This window comes from Hydra viridissima, unplaced genomic scaffold (genome assembly GCF_058129835.1).
Source record: "Hydra viridissima isolate aposymbiotic clone 2 unplaced genomic scaffold, HvirCarnegie_v1 scaffold_2, whole genome shotgun sequence".
NCBI classification, from domain to species: domain Eukaryota; kingdom Metazoa; phylum Cnidaria; class Hydrozoa; order Anthoathecata; family Hydridae; genus Hydra; species Hydra viridissima.
This window is the reverse complement of record NW_028324301.1, coordinates 12,835,324-12,860,000: the sequence shown is the minus strand read 5'-3', so window position 1 is coordinate 12,860,000 and position 24,677 is coordinate 12,835,324. Positions and strand designations below refer to the sequence as shown.

The 24,677-nt window shown below is 28.8% G+C and overlaps 5 protein-coding genes and 1 pseudogene across 9 annotated transcripts in view; 3 read left to right on the top strand and 3 right to left on the bottom strand.

Moving 5' to 3' along the window:
- Positions 1-21,664, top strand: part of LOC149892003 (uncharacterized) — a 22,200-nt gene extending 536 nt beyond the window's left edge. The window contains exons 1-4 of the mRNA XM_090079418.1: positions 1-3,372; positions 3,494-3,606; positions 8,731-10,104; positions 21,504-21,664. The exon at positions 1-3,372 is cut by the window's left edge and continues 536 nt beyond it. Of these exons, the coding sequence (XP_089935544.1) occupies positions 9,888-10,104; positions 21,504-21,664 (378 nt within the window). The 5' untranslated portion in view covers positions 1-3,372; positions 3,494-3,606; positions 8,731-9,887. The remainder of the gene's footprint in view (positions 3,373-3,493; positions 3,607-8,730; positions 10,105-21,503) is intronic.
- On the bottom strand, positions 3,469-8,325 carry LOC145184070 (ufm1-specific protease 2-like). Its single transcript, XM_090079408.1, has 3 exons — positions 7,979-8,325; positions 6,629-6,845; positions 3,469-5,491 (listed from the first exon to the last, which is right to left on the bottom strand). The coding sequence occupies exons 1-3, from the start codon at positions 8,092-8,094 to the stop codon at positions 3,941-3,943; spliced, it is 1,884 nt and encodes a 627-aa protein (XP_089935534.1). The 5' UTR covers positions 8,095-8,325; the 3' UTR covers positions 3,469-3,940.
- LOC149892005 (uncharacterized) lies at positions 13,260-14,788 on the top strand. 2 transcript variants are annotated; one of them, XM_090079415.1, is made up of 6 exons: positions 13,260-13,461; positions 13,583-13,733; positions 13,843-14,033; positions 14,158-14,302; positions 14,396-14,461; positions 14,591-14,788. In XM_090079415.1, the coding sequence occupies exons 1-6, from the start codon at positions 13,306-13,308 to the stop codon at positions 14,782-14,784; spliced, it is 903 nt and encodes a 300-aa protein (XP_089935541.1). In that variant the 5' UTR covers positions 13,260-13,305; the 3' UTR covers positions 14,785-14,788. The 2 variants fall into 2 exon arrangements, with proteins under 2 accessions (XP_089935541.1, XP_089935542.1); XM_090079416.1 differs by lacking the exon at positions 13,260-13,461 and having other exon boundaries at positions 13,516-13,733; positions 13,847-14,033.
- Positions 15,796-21,153, bottom strand: LOC149892004 (uncharacterized). Of its 3 annotated transcripts, none has more exons than XM_090079409.1 (15): positions 20,490-21,153; positions 20,011-20,125; positions 18,980-19,200; positions 18,825-18,874; positions 18,550-18,604; positions 18,179-18,355; positions 17,914-18,059; positions 17,697-17,811; positions 17,320-17,412; positions 17,018-17,198; positions 16,816-16,905; positions 16,573-16,647; positions 16,419-16,498; positions 16,054-16,119; positions 15,796-15,924 (listed from the first exon to the last, which is right to left on the bottom strand). In XM_090079409.1, exons 1-13 carry the CDS (start codon positions 20,979-20,981, stop codon positions 16,455-16,457), a joined length of 1,854 nt encoding a protein of 617 aa, XP_089935535.1. In that variant the 5' UTR covers positions 20,982-21,153; the 3' UTR covers positions 15,796-15,924; positions 16,054-16,119; positions 16,419-16,454. The 3 variants fall into 3 exon arrangements, with proteins under 3 accessions (XP_089935535.1, XP_089935536.1, XP_089935537.1); XM_090079410.1 differs by having other exon boundaries at positions 16,419-16,486; XM_090079411.1 differs by lacking the exon at positions 20,490-21,153 and having other exon boundaries at positions 18,980-19,159; positions 20,011-20,124.
- LOC149892002 (uncharacterized) lies at positions 21,438-22,839 on the top strand. Its single transcript, XM_090079417.1, has one exon. The coding sequence runs from the start codon at positions 22,058-22,060 to the stop codon at positions 22,796-22,798; it is 741 nt and encodes a 246-aa protein (XP_089935543.1). The 5' UTR covers positions 21,438-22,057; the 3' UTR covers positions 22,799-22,839.
- Positions 22,840-22,969: 130 nt separating this feature from the next.
- LOC149892001 (uncharacterized) lies at positions 22,970-24,669 on the bottom strand (annotated as a pseudogene). The gene is made up of 2 exons (XR_016449977.1): positions 24,298-24,669; positions 22,970-24,218 (listed from the first exon to the last, which is right to left on the bottom strand). The product of XR_016449977.1 is annotated as an uncharacterized LOC149892001 (transcript).
- Between the last annotated feature and the right edge of the window lie 8 nt (positions 24,670-24,677).

Sequence of the window (24,677 nt, the reverse complement as noted above, 5' to 3'; positions counted from 1 at the left end):
CAAATTCACTTTGGTTTTGTCAACAAAATCTTTCTTCTTCCATCGCCCTCTTTTTCTTTCGATAGTTTGAGTTTTCTTGTATCTGTTCAATATGTCTCCAACTAAAGATGTCTCCAACTAAAGATGTCTCCAACTAAAGATGTCTCCAACTAAAGATGTCTCCAACTGAAGATGTCTCCAATTAAAGATATCTCCAAATGAATATTCTGCGGGTTTTGACAATTTTGCAATTTTTGAATGTAATTTTCAAAACTTTTTTCCGATTGTTCAATTGTTTACTCGTTTTGGACTGATAAACGGATTGTATTAGTAAAACACCAATACAATTAAATATATGTATAAAGAAGTCATTACAAAAAAAATTTGGAATTAATTCATCAAATATTTCTCGAGTTATTGCTAACTATATTTATCCGGAAAAATTTGAGCCCAATCGATAATCTTAGAAGTAAATTTATTGGATTTGTTAAAACATATTTATTTTAATTTATAAATTTTTGTGATCACCATACTGTATGTATGATCATCGTATTGTACATATGATCATCATATTGTACATGCATAGTGGCGTGCAAACGTTTTCGACCAGTGACAATTTGTACTCTAAATTTATTTATGATTATAAATCATTAGTGCTTTTTTAAAATAGATAGAGATGTTAGTATGAGATATAGGAAACAAAAGGATATAGCAAAAGAATATATATTTTTTGTGAATGTATTTATTATTGTAATTGTTATATTTACATGTGGAAAATTTTTGTGGCCACTTTTTACTCCAATTATTAATTTAAAATAAATTTTTATGGTAATACTTTGCAGCCATAGCTTTTGCAGCGATAGCAGACGCACAATGATGTGGCATTAAATAATTAATCGGTCAATACAAACAAGTGGAGTTTTATCTCATTCTTCCTTCAATAACTTGAATAATACGGATATTTAAAAGTATTTATATTTTCTTGATGATCTTGATGATCTTGATTGATGAACTTGACAATCTAGAATTTCCCCATCGGATTAAAATACGGTAATTAAGATGGGCACCAGCTTAAAACTCTCACATCTAAAGCAGAAAACCTTTGTAGCAACTTGAAGTTGTATTCGGGGTTATTACAAGTAATCATCAGACCCTCAAGCTCGATCTCAACCTCCACATTACCCTTTACACATGGCACTAGATCCATACCACCCTAATCCTGTAACCTTTTTACTATGTACAACAAACAACTAACAAATATTAATAATCTATTCAATTACAAAAAATGCCGCCCTCACAGTAATATTGTTTCTTCAGCATAAAATATTTTCTGAAAATCCTTGTAAATAGCCGAATTTATATTTCCATTGATCTCAATTTATGGACATACTACTTGTGCAGAAAAAATTACCCAATCCATCACACTTCTTCCACCGTGTTTTACATTTGGAGTTTGGTACCGAATGTCATTTTTCATACCAATAGAACTTAGATTTGTCTCGAAAAGCCACTATTTTCCATTACGAAATGTTACTGGTCAGAAAGTTTTGCACGCCACTGTACATATAACGAAGTGAAATAATACTAAGTAACAGTTGTCTTTTTAAGAATTAATTTTAGTAATAAAATTTAGTTAGTTTTAGGATTGTTAGTCTAGATTTTCTTTAATTGGAAAAGTGTCGTTTTTTATAAACTAGTTACTCAAGACTTTATTTATGAGACTTAGACCGGTGTAAGTAAAATCAAATCTCGTGCAAAATTGTTTCAGGTCTTTAATTAAGTTTAAGTACGTAAGAAAAAGTTTTGTAAATTTATTGTAAGGGAGAGGGGGGCAGCTTTGAACACTTTTCAAATTTTTTTTTGATAATCAATATTTTAATTAGTCAAACCACTTTTTTTCTTCTGAATAGTCAAAGCAATTATTAAGGAATAAAACTGCAGTGTTTTAACAAATTTTGAGCTATAAAATAAGTCAAAATCCTTATTTCTTCGACATGCGTGAAAATGTTCAAAACTGCCCCAACCTGAGGCAGCTTTGAACACACCTAGGGCAGCTTTGAATTAACTCTGGCAAATGAAAATAACTAGTGAGTAATTTATTTTTCTTTTTAATAAAGCATTTATTTTTAAATTTCATTAAGTTTAAGTTTCTAATAGTAAAAATCAGTTATCTTTTCTAAATTATCTAATCTTAAAGAGTTAATCTAACAAAAGTTATATAAAGCTATTTAAGCTTTAAATAGAAGCAATTTTAAAAAAAAACAAAAACTTATACAACCAACTAAACCTTAAACTTCAAAAAAAAACACGATTATAACGTAGATGGAAATGGATTAAGTTTAAGTTGAGTATGTCAAGCCATAATTCATTTTAGAGTTTTTTATTAGGTAGTCTCTTAACATTATTTCCTCATCTTTTTTAAATACTTGTGCGACAGTATATTTAGTCGTCAAACCAAGATTGGTCTTAGATGATAAATTTTTATACTTCTTTATTCTGTAATGTAAAGTATTACGTTTTATATTATAAGTTATAGCAGCTTCGTTTGGCCTCATTAATCCATTTACGACTTGGAGAAGAGCATACTCAAGTTGTAAATGGATTAATGTCACTCTTTTTTTTTTTTTTTTATAATTTCAGTCACTCTCTTTTTTTTATAATTTCGAACCATTTTTATCTTTAAATAATCAACATTCAGGCCGTAATAATCAAGCAACAAAGTGCGAGAAGTTTAAACTACGATTCAAAGGTGCCCCATTCATTTAATTCAAAACTGCCCCAATAGCGATTTAAATAATAAACGATGATTTTTCCAAACAAAATTATCTCAACGATTGACATTTTCTGCTTAACTGTAAATCTTATGAGTTATTTTATCTTATAAATAATATTAAACATCTCACTAGTTAGAAACGTGGTAAAAAAATTCTTACAACTTTATATCGAAATGTGTACAGCATTTGTTCTATGTTGAACAGACCAGAGGAGAAAAAAAAAGAATCTTGGTTATGTTAAAATAAGGAGAAAAGGGTGCGGCTTGTAAAACAGGCAGTGAATGTTTTACTATGTCTCAAAATGAATGTAAATCTCAGTATTTCTGAATCAATTTAATAATATTTAAATGCTCTCCTCAATATGTTCCCTTTTTTGATATATCAGAACCACCAGTTTTAAATAAAAATTATTATTCCCAATATATATACATATATATATATATATATATATATATATATATATACATACTACATATAGCACTTACATATACTTATATATACCAGCAGCACTTTAAACAAACCGTCGAAATTGTGGAAGATACAAGTTAAGACAGATAGAGGGAACATGTGACCTACCAATGAATTTTAATAAGAATGCAGTATGTTCATATTTGACCAGGTAACTTTTTCAAGATTAATGTATACGACAAAAGCTATGGAGACCATTTTGTATTTAACAAATCTCAATTTTTCAACCATTATTTTTTAACATTCATTTCTTTTTTATTTGATGTATTTAGAACAAATATAATTCCAAGCGTGATATTAGTATTCCAAAAGTAACATAATCGTCGCACCTCTAGTCCGACGTCTAGCCCGTATGACCATCCGACAACGTTGATGTCTATGTAGGGTGAGTTGCTTTCCATTATTAATTTACTTGTAAATTTGGTTAACTATAATGTTTTTAAGATTCCTACCATAACAGAATTGGTTTCTTGTTATGTATAAAAAGTTGTTGAATGAATTAGCAACAAATTTGAATTTCACTTACTTGATCTAGTAAAAGGTTTTTTTAAAGCTATCAGTTATATTGGAAAACAAAATATTACTTATTTTTGTCAAAAAGGGTTATTGATTAAATAATTTAGTCCTGTATTAAGATTTTAGCATGAAAAAATACTAATGCAAGAAATGCGCAACAACGAAAATAATTTTCATTTCTCCGCATCACTTTTAAAATATTTTTATATCATTTTAGGTCTTTGAGGCATGCATAAATTATAACGCGCAGTTTTTTCCCAGAAGTCTGGTCCTTTCCATCCAACCCATCCTTTACTTAGGACAGTTTTCAAGTTATCATTTCCAGTATAATGAGGATCTATCACTAAAAACTTTATAGCTCCACTATGCTCATTAAATAAAACCCCAACAATCGTATGAGCAAGGACCCCTCCACCAATCATTATAGGTGTTCCTTGTTCTATGAAATGATTATAGAGTTCTCGACCTTTATATGCCAATTCGGCACCAGTACTAACATGAAGCATTTTACAGGTAACATTATAGAAGTAATCTAAGCAATAGCTAACTTCTATTGATCCAATCCAGTCTTTCGAACCAATAAACTTACTTTCTTTGTCACCAATTGCAACTAAAGCTTCTTGTATTTCTTTATGGTGAGGATAAGGACGATCACTGTAACCTTGTAACCAGAACCACGATGAAAGAGTTTGCAAAGATCTGTAGGCACACCCCCACACATTATCATCGAAATTGTCTTGTAAGTAGTGATGATACGTATATTTTCCATTAACTAATGCCAGCTTACTACCTTCCAAGACTGGATTTCTAATACCTTCGTGTGGATTGACAAGTTGAAACACTTTATCTGCTCGATTGTCAAAGTAAGATAACACTCGCCTAAATACAGGACCTTCTTTAACAAGTAAAAAACGATCATGAAGTTTTTCTCTGTAACTCATATAATTTTTTTCAGGAACTTCTATTCCCTTAAAATCAACACTTGGAAGCATTACTGTTATGGGAAAATCTGCTTGAGGTAGTTTAACATGAACAGAAGAATATATATAGGAGAGTCCGCTTATTTTAATCATAAAGCGAAGAGCATGTTGTTGCCTGAATACTGAATCGCGAAACATAAACAATAACTTTTTAAATGACACATCAAGAGGAACTGTTGCAAGAGCATCTATGGACAATTTGATTTCAACACATTCACCTATTAAACTATTAGAAAGTAATACTGGAACATTGTACTGTACTGCTCCAATGTCTTCATCAAAATTTTCTGAATTGTTATGCCCATCTGAACTTATTTGCATTAAACATTGTAAACTAACAACTTCATCAAGAAGACTGCTATCAGATGACTTAAGACCAGTGTTACTTTTTATATCTGAAATAAGGTCAGCACATGTCAAATAAGGAGAATTCTCAATGACATCATTATCATAAAGAATTGTTCCGGTTGACTCAAGTAAAAAGGCAATTTTATGCAAAACAAGTTCTTCAAAAACTTTATCCATTTCTTTAAGCAATCCATCAATGCCAGTATTTATCAGCCATTTGACATGTACATTACTACATATACGAAAAAGAGGTTGTTTCACACCTAACTGATCTTCAACACTTACATTCTTCACAAGAAAGCTACCTTCCGTTTCACTTAAAATATTCCACAAACATCCGCTAGGTTTAATTAGACATAAGATGAAAATAAGTGCTAATTCGATATCTTCTAACTGCTTTAATATCTTTAAAAGATGTTCAGCTACCTAACATAAAAAGTAATATAAAAAGGAAATCAATTTTTTATCATTTCAGTCATAAGCTATTGTAAAGAAGACCAGGGCACAGTGGAAAAGGTGTAATATGGAACAAATACTATTTTGTTCCATATTACCTCCTATTTTATCAAATTTCATATTCAAAATGAAAGTAATATTAAAAGAGATATTTTTTTGTGATTTTCAGTTAGACTAACAATAATTATCAATTATAAAACTTTGTTTTGTGAATTTCAATATTTGAGATTCAATATTTTGAATTTTATTCATATTTTCTAATTGCATTTGCATTTTTATCAAAGAAACTGGCAATCCATAATAGAAAGATAAGCTTGTGTGAAGTTGCTAAAGAATTTGAAATCAGCAAGTTACATGCTAAATCATGCAAAACCTAACAATTTATGAAATAGATGATTTTTGAAAAATGGTGTTTTAAAAGAAATGCATTTGATGAATATTTTTTGTCTTACATTAGGTACTCAAATAAACTTTGCCTTGCATTAAGGAATCAAAGTAAAATAGATGGCTTACTAATCCAATTACATATTTATAAGTAATAATTTTGGATCAACAAGATTAGAAGAAACTCTTAAGGGAAATAAAAATTTGATACCAGCTGAAAAAATTATTGCCTATCATTTGGCATTTTCAAAAGCTAGATTATGTAAAAAAATAAAGAATGTCACACAAAAGTTACTACATATATTCTTAATGATTAACCTGTATAAATTAGAAGTGAAACTGAAAATTTAAAAAAGGGAATGAAAATCTTTGAAATTGCATAAGAAAACCAAAAGAAACTCTGAGCGAGAAGCCACCAAGTAAGAAAAGGCTACATGATCAAAGTAATATATGACAAAGCTTATTGTTATTTAATGCTGCTTCACTATCAAATGAAAGGTCTATTTCAACATAAGAATAAGTAATGTATGCTTTTAATTTTTATATAACATATACAAGAAATATGTGATTTAAAAACAGCAGAAAAGTTTTAATCATGGATTTCATAAAAGAAGCTTGTTTCATAAATTTTGGTTCAATGTGTTCTGGAAAAACTGCTTTAACTGTGCTATAATTTTCCTCATTAAAAAACAAAACAAAGACAAAAACAAAAAAGTTCCCCACCTCAATATTTTCTTGCTCAGGTTGTGTTATGAATACTCCAAGAATCTCTAGACCAACAGGAAATGATGCTCGAATACAAGCAAACTCTGCTTGGATTTCATCAGTCAATGTATTAGTAACATCAGTATTTTCAAACAAACTAAGATCAAGCTCAATCAGATCATATACTCTTATTTTCTTTTCAACTTTGATGCCAACCAAGTATCCACATGAAAATCTAAATATTTTATGAACTAAAAGCTAAGCTAAATAAATTGAAGAGTAGGACAACCATGTCTGTTTAATTTTAGAGAAACCTGCAAAGTGAACACACGCATAAAAATTGAATACCAAACTAATCAATACCTGATTTATAACATTTCTAAATTATATTTTTAGCAAAAGTATGTTTTAAACAAGAATCCTTGTTTAAAACATACTTTTGCTAAAAATATAATAAGTTAAAAATATATAAGCTTTTAATACTAAAAATATATACGTTTTTAATACTTTGCTAAAAACATAATAAGTTAAAAATATATAAGTTTTTAATACTCTGAACTTAAATTAAGCTGAGGAAACTCAGATTTAACTACTCTATTAAGTTCACCCAATTTTTTCAAGATCTTATTGAACTTTTTCAATCAAAATCAAAAGATACAATTCAGGAGGTGGTATTAAATACTAGATTAGAATTGTTTTTATTTTTTTGCTTTATTTCAAAAGTTTTCATACCAAATGCATACCATTTACTGTATTAAAATACTTTAAATCAAAAGCTGCAAAAACTTTTACACATTGCAAATTGAGTTTCTCTAGTATTCTTTTTAAGTTAGGATTTAAATGACGGAAACTGTTGCAAGAGTTTAACAAAACTGAACACCAATATTCATGTACAGCCAAATCAAATACTTGAATAATACTTTACTGTATATTTCCTATCATGCTTGTTAAATTATAGTTTATTAATTCTTATCATATTTTCACTACCTTAAACAATACTTTATTGTTAAAGCAAATTAAGGTGATAATTTGAAACTTATGCTCAACATCAAAAAACTACTCTTTTATAATTATGGTAAGATTTTTTAAGCACATAATTAATGTTCTTTTTTTTACTTGTATAACTATAATTTATCAAAATAATGGTTTTATACACAGAGTAACAATCTAAAAACAAAAACTAAGATTGTTTAAATATTCAATTATCAACAAAATCAAATTTTCAGGAAATATTACTTATAAATTAGGACGGTCTTGTTCTTTCGATCAACTTAAAATAATTTACCGAAAATTTTGTTTTACGAAATAAAAAAGAACATATTTTAAGAAATACTTTTTACAGAGAAAAAAAACAACAAAACTATTTACTTTTCTTTTGTATTTCGACTTCTGCCTATTTTTAATTCTGCATTTGTAGATAAGGAAATTGAATTGATGTAAGTACAATTATCATCATTAATAGTTTGGAAAGAGTCATCAGCCATATTTTTTTTGTACAATTAAGTTTGGTGAATAAATTTTCGTGTTAAGCACACGAAATTATTTTCTCGTCATCATTTCTGCAGATAAATCAGAAACTCTTACTATCCAATGCAGGAAAGGTTAGCTATATACTTTACCACCATTTGTCACTACTTGGATATTTTTGCCACTAGTTAAACGACTATTAAACTTCAGCAGCCGTATTCGAATTCCTGCTTATTGATCGATAGAATATTCCAAACGGAAAATGAAAGGGAGATAAAATTACATTCACAATAGAGTAAAAAAAAACTCTTTTTGAAAATTACAATAAAAAATAAAAATAAAAAAGTGATGATAAGTACAATAAACAAAACCTTATTCTACATGTGTATTGTACCGATTCCTTATTATTTATTGCTTTAAACTATTGAAGATATGTATTTTTCAAGAAATTTATATAAAATCAATATTTATCTAAAAATCCAATTAAATACCTAAAATATAAATATTTGTATGTAAACGAATCAATGAAATTTTCAGTATACAAAATTGCAGAGAAGAACAAAGTACCTCATCACTTCAACAAAGAGTATTTGTACTGCAGGTAAAATAGTGGTTTTAACAAGTTGTAAAAAGCAATTCCAACGTTGATTTAGGATTACCTGAACCAACATTTAAGGAAAAGGCTACACGAGTGTTTAGAGGTAGGAGTGAAACATATTTCAACATACCGACTGAGCTTGTATTAAACATACTTCAAATCAAGGAAAATCATAGTTCTACAAGGTAAACACCAAGTAAGAGGTATTAAAACGCCAGTTAAGAGTGGCGGAAGAGGATTAAACACCACCTTTTATTTAAAGTTTAAAATCGCTAAAATGGTATCTAGTTTTAATTTTCGACATATGTTGACATGATTATTCGAATTTTTTTTCGACTATATTGATGGTTATTTTATTGTTATGTGAGAAGGCTGCTACAAAAACGACAAATCAGTAATTCAAAACATTCAAGTTTTATGTTAGTCTAATGTATGGCTCATTTAAAATGAACTTCATAACTTGATGCTTGACGTTACTACGATTTCGTTGTTAGCTCACACGATTACCATCACTGTGAAGACTCAATTATTCTTCACAAATTCACTATTCTGGGATTAATCGGTTGGAATGAATAATTGACTAGCAGATGTAGGGCTATCATTTAAGAGATATTTTTGAGAATTTTATTTTATAATTACGAAAACTTTATTTTCTCATCAATTCTAATCAAAAATTGGATTATCAGCACTCTGATTAAATTATTATTTTCAACTGAAACTAATCGAATATTGGAATTTTCAATGGCTGTTAAAAAATTATTTTATCTTTTCGCAAAAACAGGTAAAATATTTTATCTTTTGAAACCTGTAACAGAAGAAATCTGTTACAGGTGCAGCCCTTCACAGGTAAAACGAGTCGACAATTACAGATTTTTTTCCTACCCTGCTTAAACTTAAACCATGAACAAAATTTTATGAAACACATATATTTTATCCACCGTTCCTAGCTCGACGTCACGAAATAATTAAGAGTTGTTTTGATTTCAATTCTGCCATTATGGAGGACAAGTTAGAGGAACTAATATACTAATTATTATATTCATAGTTTTTTCAAAAAATGTATTATATTATAAAGTTTATTGTTTTTTTATTAACAAAATTAGAAAATATAAATCTTAATCTGGTTTATTTATTATTATTGTTTTATTGTAAATTTAAGTTAAATATATAAATATGCAAACATTGTTATAAAAAAATATATATATATATAATATGGTCAACTTTTGTGCTGTATTTGGGTGTTCAAATCGTTCAAATCGTGAAAAGGGTAAATCTTTCTTTCGTTTACCAAAAGTAGTTTGCAATCAAGGCGATGATGGTAAGACTTTATCAAAAGAACGTAAAGAAAAATGGATAAATGCCTTAAACAGAGTTGGTAACTATCATAATGTCCTCCACACTCGAATTTGCAGGGACCATTTTATTACAGGTAAAAACTGCCTGTGTACCTTTGAAACATTTCTATTACTTTGAAAGTTTAGCGCTACTCGACTTCCCCCCCCCCCCCCCTAATTTTATGATTGATTCTGATAGAGAATTTTATGCTGATTCATAAAAATATAAAAACATAGACCTGAAAATCAACGGAAAGTGCTCTAATTCGAAGTCAAAGTTGTAAAAAATCCCATTAAAAACCCTGATATTCGCCATTTTTTTTCAAAACGCTTTCATTTTTAACGAAAATTAATTACTGTTAGATTGCGCAATAAACAGACCTGGTTTCCATAAGCCTTAGCTTTATTATTTTAAAGTATGGTAACGAAAGTGTTATAAGGAAATGAAATTAATAGAAGATTTCAAATAAAGTTTGAACGTAGAATTTGAGAATGTAGAAAAATTGATGAATAATTATTATTGTATCGTACGCTGGTTTTTTTTATTAAAAAAAAACGGTTTGAAGATTACATGTTCTAAATTTTACATGTGATAGAATAACTATGAACTGAGTTTCAAAAGTTCTTCTTTTAGGAAAAAAAACTGTTGAATTCTTTTTTAAAATTTATTACAAAAGTACATTACTTGCAAAAAAGTTTATTCTCTAATAATCAAAAAACAGCTATTTTCATAGCCACAAAAAACACCCGTTCCGCATCTTCTAAATGGGTTGAATCTATTATTCTAAATTTTAGAATATTGACCATCTTGAATATTATTGACCATCTTGATGCTCTGTTCAGTGACAACCAGACAGAACTTGCCTCCAGCTTAAGTCCAGCAGAAGTAGAAGAGGATTCCAACTGATTACTTTTCAGCTAGAGATAGTATATGAATTGAAAGAGTTTGTTTCCCTAAAAATAAAGAATTCCTCAGCTAGTAATTTTTGCTCTTAAGGACATGGAAATGGAAACAGAGTCAAGACCAAGATGCTAAAGAAGTCATATGATGCTCTAGAAACTAAAGATCTGAAGAATAAGAAGCTTAATACTCAGATTAATATTGTTCTGTCAGCACTGGAGAGTTTGTCAATGAGCAGTCATACCTTTTTTATGTTGGAGATCACAGAGAAAGTGCTAGGAGGTTTGTGAAAAATACATGGAAACTTGTGAAAAGCTTCAGCCTTTTACTTCTCTAAATGTGTCAGTCAGCCTAACTTTTACACTATCCTGCTGATTTAATCCTACCTTATCTTCAAACCTAACCCAAACCTCAACTTTAAGACTACTAGATAATAAGGCAAGTTAAAAGTGAACATTAACAAAAACAAGATCAAGGCATCATAAATAGAATCTCACCAAATTATAAAAAATACAATTACCATTGAAGAAAAATTTTACTTTCATAATTTAAAAACTAAATGTAAAACTGTTCTTAAATCATCATAGTATTGTAAACAAAACAAAAAATAAAAAGCATTTTTAGTATATAGAGCAAAGAGTGTAGCTAAGCAGTATACTTACTTGGAACTGCAACAGTTAAAGAGAATTTTATAACATAATGATTGGGAAATATTAGTTTCAATAAGAATACATTACATAAATTGATCTGAATACAAAGTTCAAAAACGTATTCGATTAACTGTTTTCCTATTAATTGTTGAAAAAATTTTTTTTTAGTGAAATTTAGTTCCAGACCCCGCGCTCATTTCGGTAAATTTAGAATTAGTGTAAAAACCCATTAATCTAAATCATCGGATGAGAAAAAGCATCATCTGGCGTGGATACAACCCACATTCTAAAATTTAGAATAATAGATTCAACCCATTTAGAAGATGCGGAATTGGTGAAGAAAAGAAGATAAACATGTTGTATAACTGAATCGCTAACTGCAGAAAGGTTACAAGTCCACAAATCCGGATTTTACAAGAAAGACAAAAAACTATTTTGACACTTTATTTTCAAACTTAGGTTTTTCAATTTTTTCCTAGCTATTCAACGGTAAGTGCGTAAGGTAAATACATAATTTTTTTAATGTATTTTGTTTTAAGTGTAGAACATTTTTTTAAAACATGGACACGATCCCTTTCTGCAGTTAGTAGTTCTATTACAGAAGCTATTTAAAAGAATGACTGAAAGAGAATATCAATTTAAAATGCAATTAAAATTTCACATTACTTAGAAATTAATGTACAGTTTTAATTGCACTTTAAATTGATATTCTCTTTAATCTGTATTGAAAAAATCTTTACATGAAGAAACCATCCTACAGTTCCTACAGTTAAAGCGCAAAAAAAAAGAAATTAACGTGTTTTGGTTCTTCTAAGTTTGTATTCAAGAAACATAATGAAATGCATGTTGAACTTATCTTATGGCAGCAATGTATTGAGCGAATTTGATATAGCGATGTAATTTGCGCAGCATAAAGAAAATTAGTGATTTATTATAAAAAAATTCGAAATTTATAATGAAACAAAAAGGTGTTAATACCAACCAGTTTATACTTAATGAAGACATACAGGCTAATTGAGTGTAAACGAATTATTTTGTTCGTAACTATTAGTATTGATAGTTGATTGCTTTTAAAGATGGTTTATTTCCTTTCCTTTTTCTATTCCTTTAAACTTTATACACGTTTTTTTTTTTTTTTTATAAGAAACTAAGCAAATGAACTAGCATTAAAAAGTTTCTTACTTTAAGGATACTTTTTTACAACTCTGGTACTAAAAGTTAGGGTTAGAATTTCTTAAGTATCAAAAGACAGAAAAAGTACATAAAATGCAGTTTGAAAACATGTTAACAACTAAGATAAAATGTTTTACAGTCTAAAATTATTTGAATTCTATTAATATCATTCAATGTAATATAATCCTCAGGTCCCTGAACAGAACACAAACTAGGAAATAATCCTCGTACTCTTAATGAAATAAGTTTCTTGTCGAAAAGTAACTTAGTACTAATTTGACCAAATAAACTTTATAAAAATCTTGTGACCAAATCTAATACAAAGTTATTGCTTTTTAAAGGTACGTGAGAGGGCTAGGTTGAACTCGGATAAGTGATTTAACCGTTATAACCTTCATTCGTAATATTTCATGGCATCGGCAACTGACAATTAATTAGCAATTAAAAAAAAAAAAAAGTTAAGATGAATTTAGTAACGTTGGTTAAGTAACGTAGAAATAATTTAAGGTAAAACCCATCAAACAATTAATACCTATTGTAAAAATTTGCAGAAATTGTAAATGACCTAAGGCATGGCTAACAAGAGGCCAGAAAAATATGCAAAAATGGATGATGAGGTAAAGGTTATTTTAACTCAACATTATGAATCAGGTATGACATCTACCTTAATGGAAGACAAAGTCAAAGCAGCAGCTGCTGAAACAAACCTTCCAATAGAAAAAGTAAAGGTAAATAATGTTTTTTCCAGTTGAAAACATTTAACAAAACATTTAACAAAAAACATTTAACAATAAACTAAAGTTTTTCACACCATATTATATCTCGCATCATGTAATGTATTTTTAATAGAAATGGATTGGTAATCAAAATGCCAAAGTAGGGAAAAAGAGGAAACAGCCTGAGAATGTTTCCTGCGAAGAAGAATATAGTTACAAAAAAAAGGCTGGAGACAGACGGCTTACTGCACAGAATATGTTTTACAGCCAATTGTCTAGAGAAGGTAATATTTTAATTTATTGTGTATAGTTTGTGATGGCTTACTGTTTCTAAATTACTTTTCACTATAACTACCGACTTAATCTACAATTTCACAAATATTGTTTACTAAGGTAGGTTAAACGGTCTTGGCAATTCTATGAGAAACACATTGGTTTCCAATGAATGGAAAAAGTTGAGCCCATCAAAGAAAGAAAGATGCGAAGAAGAAGCGAAACGAATTAACGAAGTCGACGTCAGAAGTATGTCAGAAAGTGAAAAAAAACATCTGTTAAAAAAGCACAAAAAGAGACTTCTAAATGAAGTTAGTTTTATCTTCAATTGGTTTTTCTTATTTTTGAAAAATTTAAAGTTTTTGTAGTTAAAGTTTATAATCATTAATAGATTTTAAAGCTATTGTTTACATTAGAATTTTCTTTTTTATTTAGATAACTGTTCTTGAACAACTTGGCGTTGAAAGTGCTAACATATTAGTTGATGAGAACAATGAGATTTCTTATTATGGGTCTAAACGAGGGATAGAATGCCTAAACAGCAACATCAAAATTGATATTGAGATTAGGAAGTTCTTTGGTAAGTTTTATAAAAATTAACGAAGTCATTTTATTCTAATATCGCAAATTTCATCAGCCTTCTTATTAGTTTTTTTCTTTTATATCATGTTAGAGATTAAAGAAAAGGAGCCATCCTATTCTTATCAAGATTTGCAGGATCTGTTCAACAAATCGTATGGTATAGTAAAATTGTTTATTTTTAAGATATTATACATCGACTTTGTGGTATATAATTCATCAAATTTGATTTAGAAGTAAATTTTTGTGAACGTGCCACAATTCTAACTAAACTTTACCTTGCTTTCAGCTAAAGCAATCAATTGCAAAACTGCAAAGGTTCCTTATTTAAAAGGGAACTTTATTATTCAAGGGATCCCAGAGGATATTGAGTGGAGAAAAAAAGATGGCAGCATTAAAAAGCCGTGCGATTACGGAAAGAAACAAATAAATAAAATCATGAAGATAAAAGAACAAATAACTTTTGTTATTAATGAAAAATGACATATTATTTATTGTTAAAGGAAGTTTTACATGGATTTAATGAGGCTCAAAAGAAATTTTACATTTTAAAAGCATTACTAGAGTATTATAAGTTATACACAAATATTTACATATTGAACAATAAAAAACAATAATTACTCTCTAATAATTAGTACAAAAGTTATAATCTGATTCAGAGTCAGAAGATTCTGAGTTAGAAAGTTCCAGCGACTCTTCACTATCAGATTGGTTAGACTCGCTAGGTAAAATAACGTTAGTATTGATGCTGCCAAGATATTCACACTGTGGAGCACTAAGAGCAATGGGGAGCTTGATACCAAATTTCTCATACACATTTTTATCAGTGTCAATTTCATGTTCCACTTGCATTAATTTGTTTTTTAATAATGCCGATAAACCCTTAGAATAATTGTCAATGTTAAATGATAGTACTTCACACTTTTGCGTAAGTACAGAAAGTAATTCTAATTTTGAATCCAAAAGACTTTGACACTCAGTTTGAAGCAAAGACCGTTCTTCTTCACATCGCAATAAAAGTTCTTTTAATTCAATAATACGACTTTTTATATCAAAAGAGATTTGTTGTGATAGCGTTATTAAATATTTTGGAGTTTGGATCCTTTACACTTTCAAAAGTTAATGGTTCCAGAGCAAGGTCAACATGCTCTTTAATAAGAGACAACTGTGCATTATACTTTGATAACTCTATCTTCATTTTTTTTGTTTGCTGGTTAACACGCTGTGCCAGTCGAATAGCTTGCTTCTGTCCAACTACATGACAAAGCAAATAAAAATGCATAAAAAATGATTTACTAAGTGAAAAGTTAGTTTTTCGTATAATTAGTTTTAGGTAAAACCAATCGTAGATCATTTTTACAACTTCATTAAGTTATCTAAACCTCTAATGTGTTTTAAAACTAAACTTTGTAAATAATTACTAAAAAAATATTACCAGAGTATCTGTCTTTTAACATCAACTTGAGGTGGCGTTCCATTGACAATGAATGCAGCTTCATGAGAATAGAATCTCTTCTTTCTTCTTCAACAACTTTAACTCCTAATATAAAAGTGGGATTTGAGTTTTTCCATCTTTCCTTGACATTATTTTTTCTTTCAATTTTTGAAAGTCTCTCATCCAACCTAAAAATACCAATAACTTGATTATTCACTCTGCAGAAACTGAAATAAAACAAAACTAAGTTTTAGTAAAAAAGACCAAAAAAAAGTCCTTAATCATCACATTATCTTAAACCTTAAGTAACCTTATACCTGCATGCTTTAGTAATCAGATCTCTATGATTTTTTCCATTTAACTGTGATGATGCAATTGAGTTTCTACAAAAAAAAGGGAATTTTGGGAAATTATAATTTTTTGGGAGATTATTGTTAAATTAGGGAGGATTATTCTTTACATGTATTTAAAGAAAAAAAAAACACATTACACTGTACACTTCAAAAAAATTTTATAAAATGTTATTAAATTTATTTAAAAGTATCTTCATTGAAATTAAAAGAAATGAAGCATAATCATGTTTTTTAACCATTTAAATCACAAATATTGTCATGAAAAATACAACTTTAAAAATATTTTTAAACAGTTTTACATTAAAACTCAACAAATGACTAACTACCACCTCAACTGAAAGTGATCCCATAACAGACGAGCATAGTCAATCCCAGGAAGACGTTGTGTAACATGATACTAAAGATATATCTTATATTATACACGTATATATTAAAAAATTATTTGACTTCATAAAAAAAAACTTTAATAAAAATTTAAGGTACCTTTTTTTGCCTCTAAAAGTTCAATCTGCTCTCTTTTCCATTCCTCTACAAGTGAATCAGTAACAATAATTTCGGCTGTCAAGAGAAAAAATGTTATGTATAAATTTATGATTCAGCCAACCACTCTTTTTGCATCCAACCTAACTCATTTCTATGATAATTAGATAGGTGTTGATTTCTATAGTACATATAAAAATTAATTTAATTGTTCAAATCAACAAAATAATTTAAAATAAAACTTACATGGTAGTTTCCCAGTCAGTTCTTGCAGTTCTGCTAAAGATTTTTCTTTTAAAATTTTTGTCTTTTTTAAGTTACATTCCAAATACCTGCCTGAAAGAAAAAGCTATTGTGAAAAAAAAAAACATTTACTGATCATTAATAGAGATTTTTTTTATACAAAGCCAATCTTAAAAAAAAAAAAAAAAAAAAGCATAAACAATACCTTGATTTCGACTCACTCTTTGTGCATAATGTAATAAAGCTTCTGTTAGTAAATCAGTTCTTCTGCTGGCAGTCATTTCTTTTGTCATGTAACAAAACTTTCTTAAATATGACCACATTCTCTCTATACCTTCTCCATCTGTTAAACCAAATCCCTTAACACGCCGAGGAGAATAGGTCATCTGAACATTGAAGGAAAACCTTCATTACTCTGTTATTAGTATTTCAACAACAAAATTTTATATTTTTTTTCATGGTTTAAAAAAGACCAATAAATGCTACTATAATTGAAATTATAACTACCTGACATTTAGAGATATGAACATATGCATGAAAAATGGGTATACCAAATTGAACTTTGTCTAAACAACTGCCAAGGTTGTAACAGTTATTATTCTAAAATTTGAAAAGACTAACCTATATAACATTTATATTAATACATTACACCATTAAATATATTTGGGAATTCTCTTGGTACATCCAGTAAATGATATTATAAAATACAAAAAAAGGAGTTTTCTTTTATACTAATTAAATATTTCATTTTACCTTATACATCATCTGTAGTAGTTTCTTCAACAAAAGAATACTTGTAACTTAGGTTTTAATTTTATCACAAAGCAAAACAATATTTGCTTATTTATAAAAAATACAAAAAGAAGCTTAACCAAATATATTACCTGAAGGTGGTTATGAAGAATGCAAGCTATATCATACATGCATTTGATTTCAATATTAGTTGAGCCAACATATGGTTCAATCATCCGCTTTAACTCATAAACAGCATATGATATCCTAAAATTAAAAAAAAAAAAAAAAAAAAAAAACAATAGACAAATTCAAGTTTAAAAAATAAAGTTCAATTTTATGAATAACTAAAATAAAAAATGAGCTTGCCTTTCACCATGCTTCAAATTAACAAATCCTTTTGGAAAACCATGTCGACAAATTCTACCAAAAACACCTTTTTCATCATACTTTTCGTTTCTTCCTTTTGATCGTATGTTTTCAAGTATTTCTCCAGCTCTGTATTGACTACAATTCTACAAAATGAAAGAAAAAGAGAAAAAAAGTAAAATATAACATGCAAGTATATAGTAATAAAATAATATTTATTGCTTTATAGTTTGATACATTTTTAAGATATTTTACTAAAATATACATTGTCAGACTTCTTAATCTCTTTTGAATGTGCCCCAATAAAGTTATCTACATCATCCTGATCAGCAAATAACAGTGATTTATATTTAGGATTATTAAAACTGGAGCCAGCAGTTTTCTTCCGCACAAATCCAAAGCATGCATCCATACATTCAATGAGTACTCCATTAGAATTAGGCTAAAATAGGTAGATTTATTAATATTTAGGATGTTTGTAACTTTAAAAACAAAAATTATTTAAATACCTATATTTGTGATTAACAAGTAATGTGTTAACACATTTTCTATGAACATATTATAAATAGGGTATAAAACCTCCAAAAAAATATAACTTAAATACTAATTTTAATAAAATAATTATGTTGCAATTACCTTTGGACAAAGTGTGCATTTTTCAACTTGAATCTCTATTGAATGCCTGAAAAACCTATGTAAAAACATCAGTAGAATATAAAATGACATTCCAAATAATTTAAGTTATATTTTAGGCTTTCAATTTTATATCCAAAAAATAACTTAAAAATTGTATTAATATATATTAACTACCATTCTTGTGAAGCATTCTTTATTTATACAAAATACTGCTGAAATTTATTTGACAGATTCATGAGCTGAGAAAAAAGAATTTCACACAGTAAACCACTAACCTGTATTCTTCAAAGGATGAGTTGTTCAAGATTTTATAGATACTTTTTATCTACATGTATAAAAATGTTTTTAGTACTATACTGATTTTGTAAAATATGAAATTACATTTATATAAATTTAATTCAAATGAATAATAAAATCTTTTAATGCTTACATATGTTGGTAACAAAGATCCATTCCACAAGGAGATAGTTGCGCAAAGTTTATCTAGGGAACAATGACACTCCAACAAAAGATCAGAGAGCATGTTAAGCAGTCTCATATCAAAAGCTGTGACTGGCTTATTTGCTGAACCGGGCCAAAATCCAACAGAAACAAGTGTCTCTGCCTCACTCTGACATGAACAAAAAACCACTTTCTTTAAATGCTGACGCCCTAAAAGTATATATATATATATATATATATATATATATATATATATATATATATATATATATATATATATATATATATATATATATATATATATATATATATATATATACACACACACACACACATTATGTTATTTTTTATTTTCTGGAGGCAATTTTTTTTTTACTAATTTAAGTAAGTAGCTCATCACCCTAAATTAATTTTCCAATCAGGAAATGTTTAGGAAGGCCTCAACCCCTCTGAATGTAATGGATTCTTGTCAAGTGGTGCTTTCAGTAGTGCAGTTTTAAATACAGTATTTAGTAAAACTACCATTTTTGTTTTTTTAATTCACCATGTTTTAGTAATTCCTGTAATATATCTTTCTTTCTCTCTACAAGTGAATAATTTCTAAGATGTGATCTCAAATAGCTGCAAGACAAGATTTGGGCAAGAAATCTTGTCTTGCACTCATTGTAGTGCTAATACATGTAAGCATTGGATGAATTTTCCGAATACTTCTAATGCTCCTTTCAAAAATCTGAATTTAATATGATTGCTGCAAAATTACTAGTCCACTTCAAAAGCTGTGTCTAGATCCAGATTAAATACAATTGGTTGTCACATATGGTACTTGAGTCAGGAATTAAAGCCATTGCTGTTTATATAAAACTTGAAGCCCTCTGAACCAGTACTCAAACTTCACTGTTCATTTTCAATTTTTTTTTTGGTATTATTTGCATATTAAAAGGAATAAAAAAAACTGAAGTGCACGTGAATATTTTCAACTATACAATATATATTAATATGTAAATATAACAATCAGTATACCTTGCAAATCAATAAAAACTATTGACTTTACGTTTTGAAGAAAGGAGTTACAATGCTCATGACCATTTGGAATAATAAGTTGATTATTTGGAAACATTGGAACAAACTTTCCATCCTGTTTCAAATTTTAAAAAACTGACTTTATAATATGTATAATGATTTATTTATAATTCATTCATTATGCTTTTATAACTCTATAGCTATGTGTGTGTGTGTGTGTGTGTGTGCATGTGTGTGTGTGTGTGTGTGTGTGTGTGTGTGTGTGTGTGTGTGTGTGTGTGTGTGTGTGTGTGTGTGTGTGTGTGTGTGTGTGTGTGTGTGGGTCAGAGTGTGTGTGTGTATATATGTGTGTAATATATATATATATATGTGTATATATATATATGTGTGTGTGTATATATATATATATATATATATATATATATATATATATATATATATATATATATATATATATATATATATATGCACCCATTTACCTTCCATAACTGCAGTACATGAAACATATTACAACTGCTATGATGCGATGTTGCACATTCTAAACAGAAGTACTGTTGCCATCCACAATCTTCACAACGACTAACTGCTTTTCTTGGAGGAACTTGATTATTTTTTATGCATATTGTGCATAAAGCATCGCTTGCTAAAAACTGATTCTCAATAAATACTAACTTTAGTTTCTCTCTCACTTTCTCCCAATCATAATCCTCTTTAAGTTTTCGTTTTAAATAGCTTGTTATTGAAGGCTGAGAACATATTTCTGAGGAACCACTTTTCTCGGCTTGCAAGTCTGTCTCATTATCACTTAAGTTATTGTTTATCGATACAGCATTTGAGTTTGAACTATTTTCTTGAGTAGAAACTAAAGCTGGGCTTAACAAACTAAAAAAAATTTTTTTGGTTTTTGATATTCCTGGTCCTCTTATTTTGATTGTTTTTTTAAAGCTGTGAAATCGTTTATTAGGTGCCATTTTGTTTTTCGCAAATGCATTCCTAAAATTTGAATTTTTAGAGAAATCAGCGCGAGTTTAGAATTAGTGTAAAAACCCATTAATCTAAATCATCGGATGAGAAAAAGCATCATCTAGCGTGGATACAACCCATATTCTAAAATTTAGAATAATAGATTCAACCCATTTAGAAGATGCGGAACTGGTGCAAAAAATTGCGCAACACAAACTTTTACGACTTTTTTAACGTAAAAACCATGCTATTAATGTATTGCTTTTGTCAGCTAAAAGTTCATTAACTTATTATTTTCAAAACGGCGAATATTAGGGTTTTTAGTGGGATTTTTTACAACTTTGACTTCGAATTAGAGCACTTTCCGTTGATTTTCAGGTCTATGTTTTTATATTTTTATAAATCAGCATAAAATTCTCTATCAGAATCAATCATAAAATTAGGGGGGGCGGGGGGGGCGGGGGAGAAAGTCGAGTAGCGCCGAAAGTTTAACATCATTAACTGTTTAACATTTTCATATTTTAATTTAGGAAAACCTGCTTCACTTTTCTCACAGAATAATCCTGACTGGGTTCCATCCTTAAATCTGGGGCACAAAAAGTTTAAATTTGAGGCTGAGAAATCTAGAGAACGTTATTTACGACACAAAAGTTGTTCATTGTTAACAAGTGGAAATAATTATGTCTTGTAGAAACAGCATCACTGATTTAAACTCTTCTGAAGATTCAATTGTAGACTTTCAAATAGATAATTTTAAAAGTAGTGAATCAAATGTCTCAGAAAGTGTTACAATTGATTATGAAAACTTAGTAGATGCAAGTGTTCAAACAGATATGACTGTCACAAATATCAGTCAAATAGAAAGTGAGTATATATATAAAAACAAACTTAATTAGGATTTGCGTGCAAATTTAGTCAAACTCCATGTGGGAACTATTGAATGGTTTGATGCAGATTCAAAAGTAACATTTTACACTGGATTGCCAAATTTGAAAATTTTATATTGTTTAACTTTTTAAAGCCTATTATAACTGGAAATGGGAACTCAGTGTTATTGTACTTTGAAGAATTTTCTTTGACACTTATGAGATTGCATTTAAATCTATCTATTAGAGACCTTGCTTATAGATTTGAAATTTCAAAATCAACCTCATCAAAAGTATTTTTAAGATGGATTGACATTATGTACTTCAGAATGAAACATTTAATTAAATGGCCTGCTCGCAATGAGCTTATGGAAACTATGCCTTTATGCTTCAGAAAATATTTTGAAACAAAAGTAACTGTAATAATTGATTGCTTTGAAATATTCATAAGTAAAACATCTAACCTACGTGCAAGAGCAACAACTTGGTCACAGTACAAACATCACAATAATGTTAAATTCTTAATAGGTGTAAGCCCACAAGGTGTGATAACATTTGTTTCTAAAGCTTGGGAAGGACGCGTTACTGATAAATATCTAACAGAGCATTGTTCAATTTTGAAAAACATCCTTCCTGGAGATGTTGTTTTAGCTGATAGAGGTTTTAACATTGCTGATAGTGTTGGCTTTTATTGTGGGGAGCTAAAGATTCCAGGATTTACGAAAGGAAAGTTACAACTAACTTCTTTAGATGTAGAAACAACCCAGAAAATTGCCTCTGTTAGAGTACACGTTGAGAGGGTTATTGGATTGTTATGCAACAAATATAAAGTTCTACAAAGTATTATGCCATTAGATTACTTATATACTAAAGATTCTGGATTATGCTCAATAGACAAAATTGTTATTGTTTGTTCTTCTTTGATAAATATGTGTGATTCAATTATTCCTGTGGAATAGTTTTTTAAAAATTTAACAGGATTGGATAATTAGTGAAAAAACTACATTTTTATTTCAATTTTATACAATAATCGTGATCAATAAAAACTTTCTTTTCTTTTTTAAAGTAGTTGTGTTCTTTTAGTATTAACTTATTTTATCCGATATTTCTTTCAAAAAAAGATTTCTATGGCTGTAAAATTTGTCAATTAGTTCAGGTAAAATACATTCTTCAAAAAAATTTTTTACATTTTATTATATTCCTGTCCATAAATTCCAAATCCGGAAAAATTTATTCGCAATACCAATCTTTTGATGTCCAAATAAAAAAATCACAGTAGTTACTTGATGAAGCGTATAACTGACACTGAACCTGATAGTAATATTTATGTGATTTTTTGAGAGCTATATAAACTCCATTATTTTCCAGACAAGAATTTTTAGAATTTAATAATTCACTAATGTATTTATCTCTCGCACTATATGGATACTTTATCTCCAGACAACCATTTCCACAACAATCACAATTAATAACTGCATCTGGCGATGCACCAAGGAAGGGTTGATGAACTGAAATAAAAAACCCACAATTTTTTGTTGAAAATTTAGAGTGTTTCTTTTCCATAGTTGTGGAATACAAAAGCAATGCTTTATTTTCATGGTCATTTCCCCATTTTGTTGCTGCTGTGCAAAAGCGTGCTTGAATGGGATAACATATTTGCATAATCAAACTAATTGGTGGTTAGGTGAAGCTTGCGCAGCATACACTTCCAAATTTTGAAGCAGTTATACGACCTGCCCTAAAGTAAAACCAGTTCTTACTTTTTGTTTGAAGTCACGTTGTACTTTCAACATTTTTACTTTGCTCAATTGTTATTGTAATTCTTTTTTTTTTAAAAGCAGCTAAGAGTTGTTCAAAGTTTAAAAATATATTGTTCTGGTAAAGATCTGACAATGATTCAGGATATTTTTCTGTTATTAGTGATGGTTCATAAGGTTTGGTAAACCCAGGAATAATTGAAAGAATAGCTGGTTTTGTTCCACATTGACTCAGGTCTAAAAATAATTTATCAGTTTCCTCTTTTGTTGGAATAGAAACATTTTTTTTATGTGTTATTTTTTTTTCTTTGATCACACCATGAACTTTATTATTTAAATTACATTGCAAAGATTTGGCTGAGGTAAAATCAATATCGGAAACAAGTTTGAATTCTATCTTTTTAGAGCTTGGTAGTAACCAATAAGCTTTTTCTTCAGTGCATGTTTTTGGACTTTTAATGTTAACTGCACACTCAATATAAAATAGTACTGCACCAACATGTGAACAGCTTTCTCCAAGACCAGCCATGCAATTGCAATGCGCACAAACTATAATTCCTGACTTGTCCGAAATAATCCATGGATGTAATGGTACATCATTCACTTTTTGAGAATGTTTTACCTAAAATATAGGTTAAAAAAAAATTAAAACAAGAAAGCTATTTCTACTTAAATATTGAACTAAGAATTAAGTAACCTACTCTGCCATGAATAAGAACATATTTCCCAAATAATTTCACACTAACGTTGATAATCCAACCTGATAAAAAATTGATTGTAAGAATCAAGAGCTTTATATGCTTTCAATTGATCCTTAGTAAGACTAGAAGCAAATAAAAAATAGTTCACAATATCTGGATATGTAACATTTGGATAATTATCTATATTATCGGAGAAATCAGTATCTTTAAGAAGATATGGGTCAACGTGGTTTATAAAGTTTATTTTTTTCCGAATATCTTTGCTTTGCATTAGAATCAAGCTTAGACAAATATTCGCTTTCTTTTTACATTGCCTATTTGTTTACGTTTGTTTGTCCTCCATAATGGTGGTATAGTTTAGTTCCGTATAATTAGAATAA

Coding starts and splice junctions, on each gene's coding strand:
- LOC149892004 (XM_090079409.1), bottom strand. CDS start 20,981: ATGGCACCTAATAAACGATTTCACAGCTTTAAAAAAACAATCAAAATA. Junction 19,201..20,010: donor AGTTTTTATTGATTTGCAAG/GTATACTGATTG, acceptor ATATACTTTTAG/GGCGTCAGCATTTAAAGAAA. Junction 17,413..17,696: donor TTCTTCATAACCACCTTCAG/GTAATATATTTG, acceptor TTCAAATTTTAG/AATAATAACTGTTACAACCT.
- LOC149892002 (XM_090079417.1), top strand. CDS start 22,058: ATGAGATTGCATTTAAATCTATCTATTAGAGACCTTGCTTATAGATTT.
- LOC145184070 (XM_090079408.1), bottom strand. CDS start 8,094: ATGGCTGATGACTCTTTCCAAACTATTAATGATGATAATTGTACTTAC. Junction 6,846..7,978: donor AGTCGAAATACAAAAGAAAA/GTAAATAGTTTT, acceptor TAAAATATTTAG/ATTTTCATGTGGATACTTGG. Junction 5,492..6,628: donor CTGAGCAAGAAAATATTGAG/GTGGGGAACTTT, acceptor TTTTTATGTTAG/GTAGCTGAACATCTTTTAAA.
- LOC149892005 (XM_090079415.1), top strand. CDS start 13,306: ATGGCTAACAAGAGGCCAGAAAAATATGCAAAAATGGATGATGAGGTA. Junction 13,734..13,842: donor CAGCCAATTGTCTAGAGAAG/GTAATATTTTAA, acceptor TTGTTTACTAAG/GTAGGTTAAACGGTCTTGGC. Junction 14,462..14,590: donor TCTGTTCAACAAATCGTATG/GTATAGTAAAAT, acceptor CCTTGCTTTCAG/CTAAAGCAATCAATTGCAAA.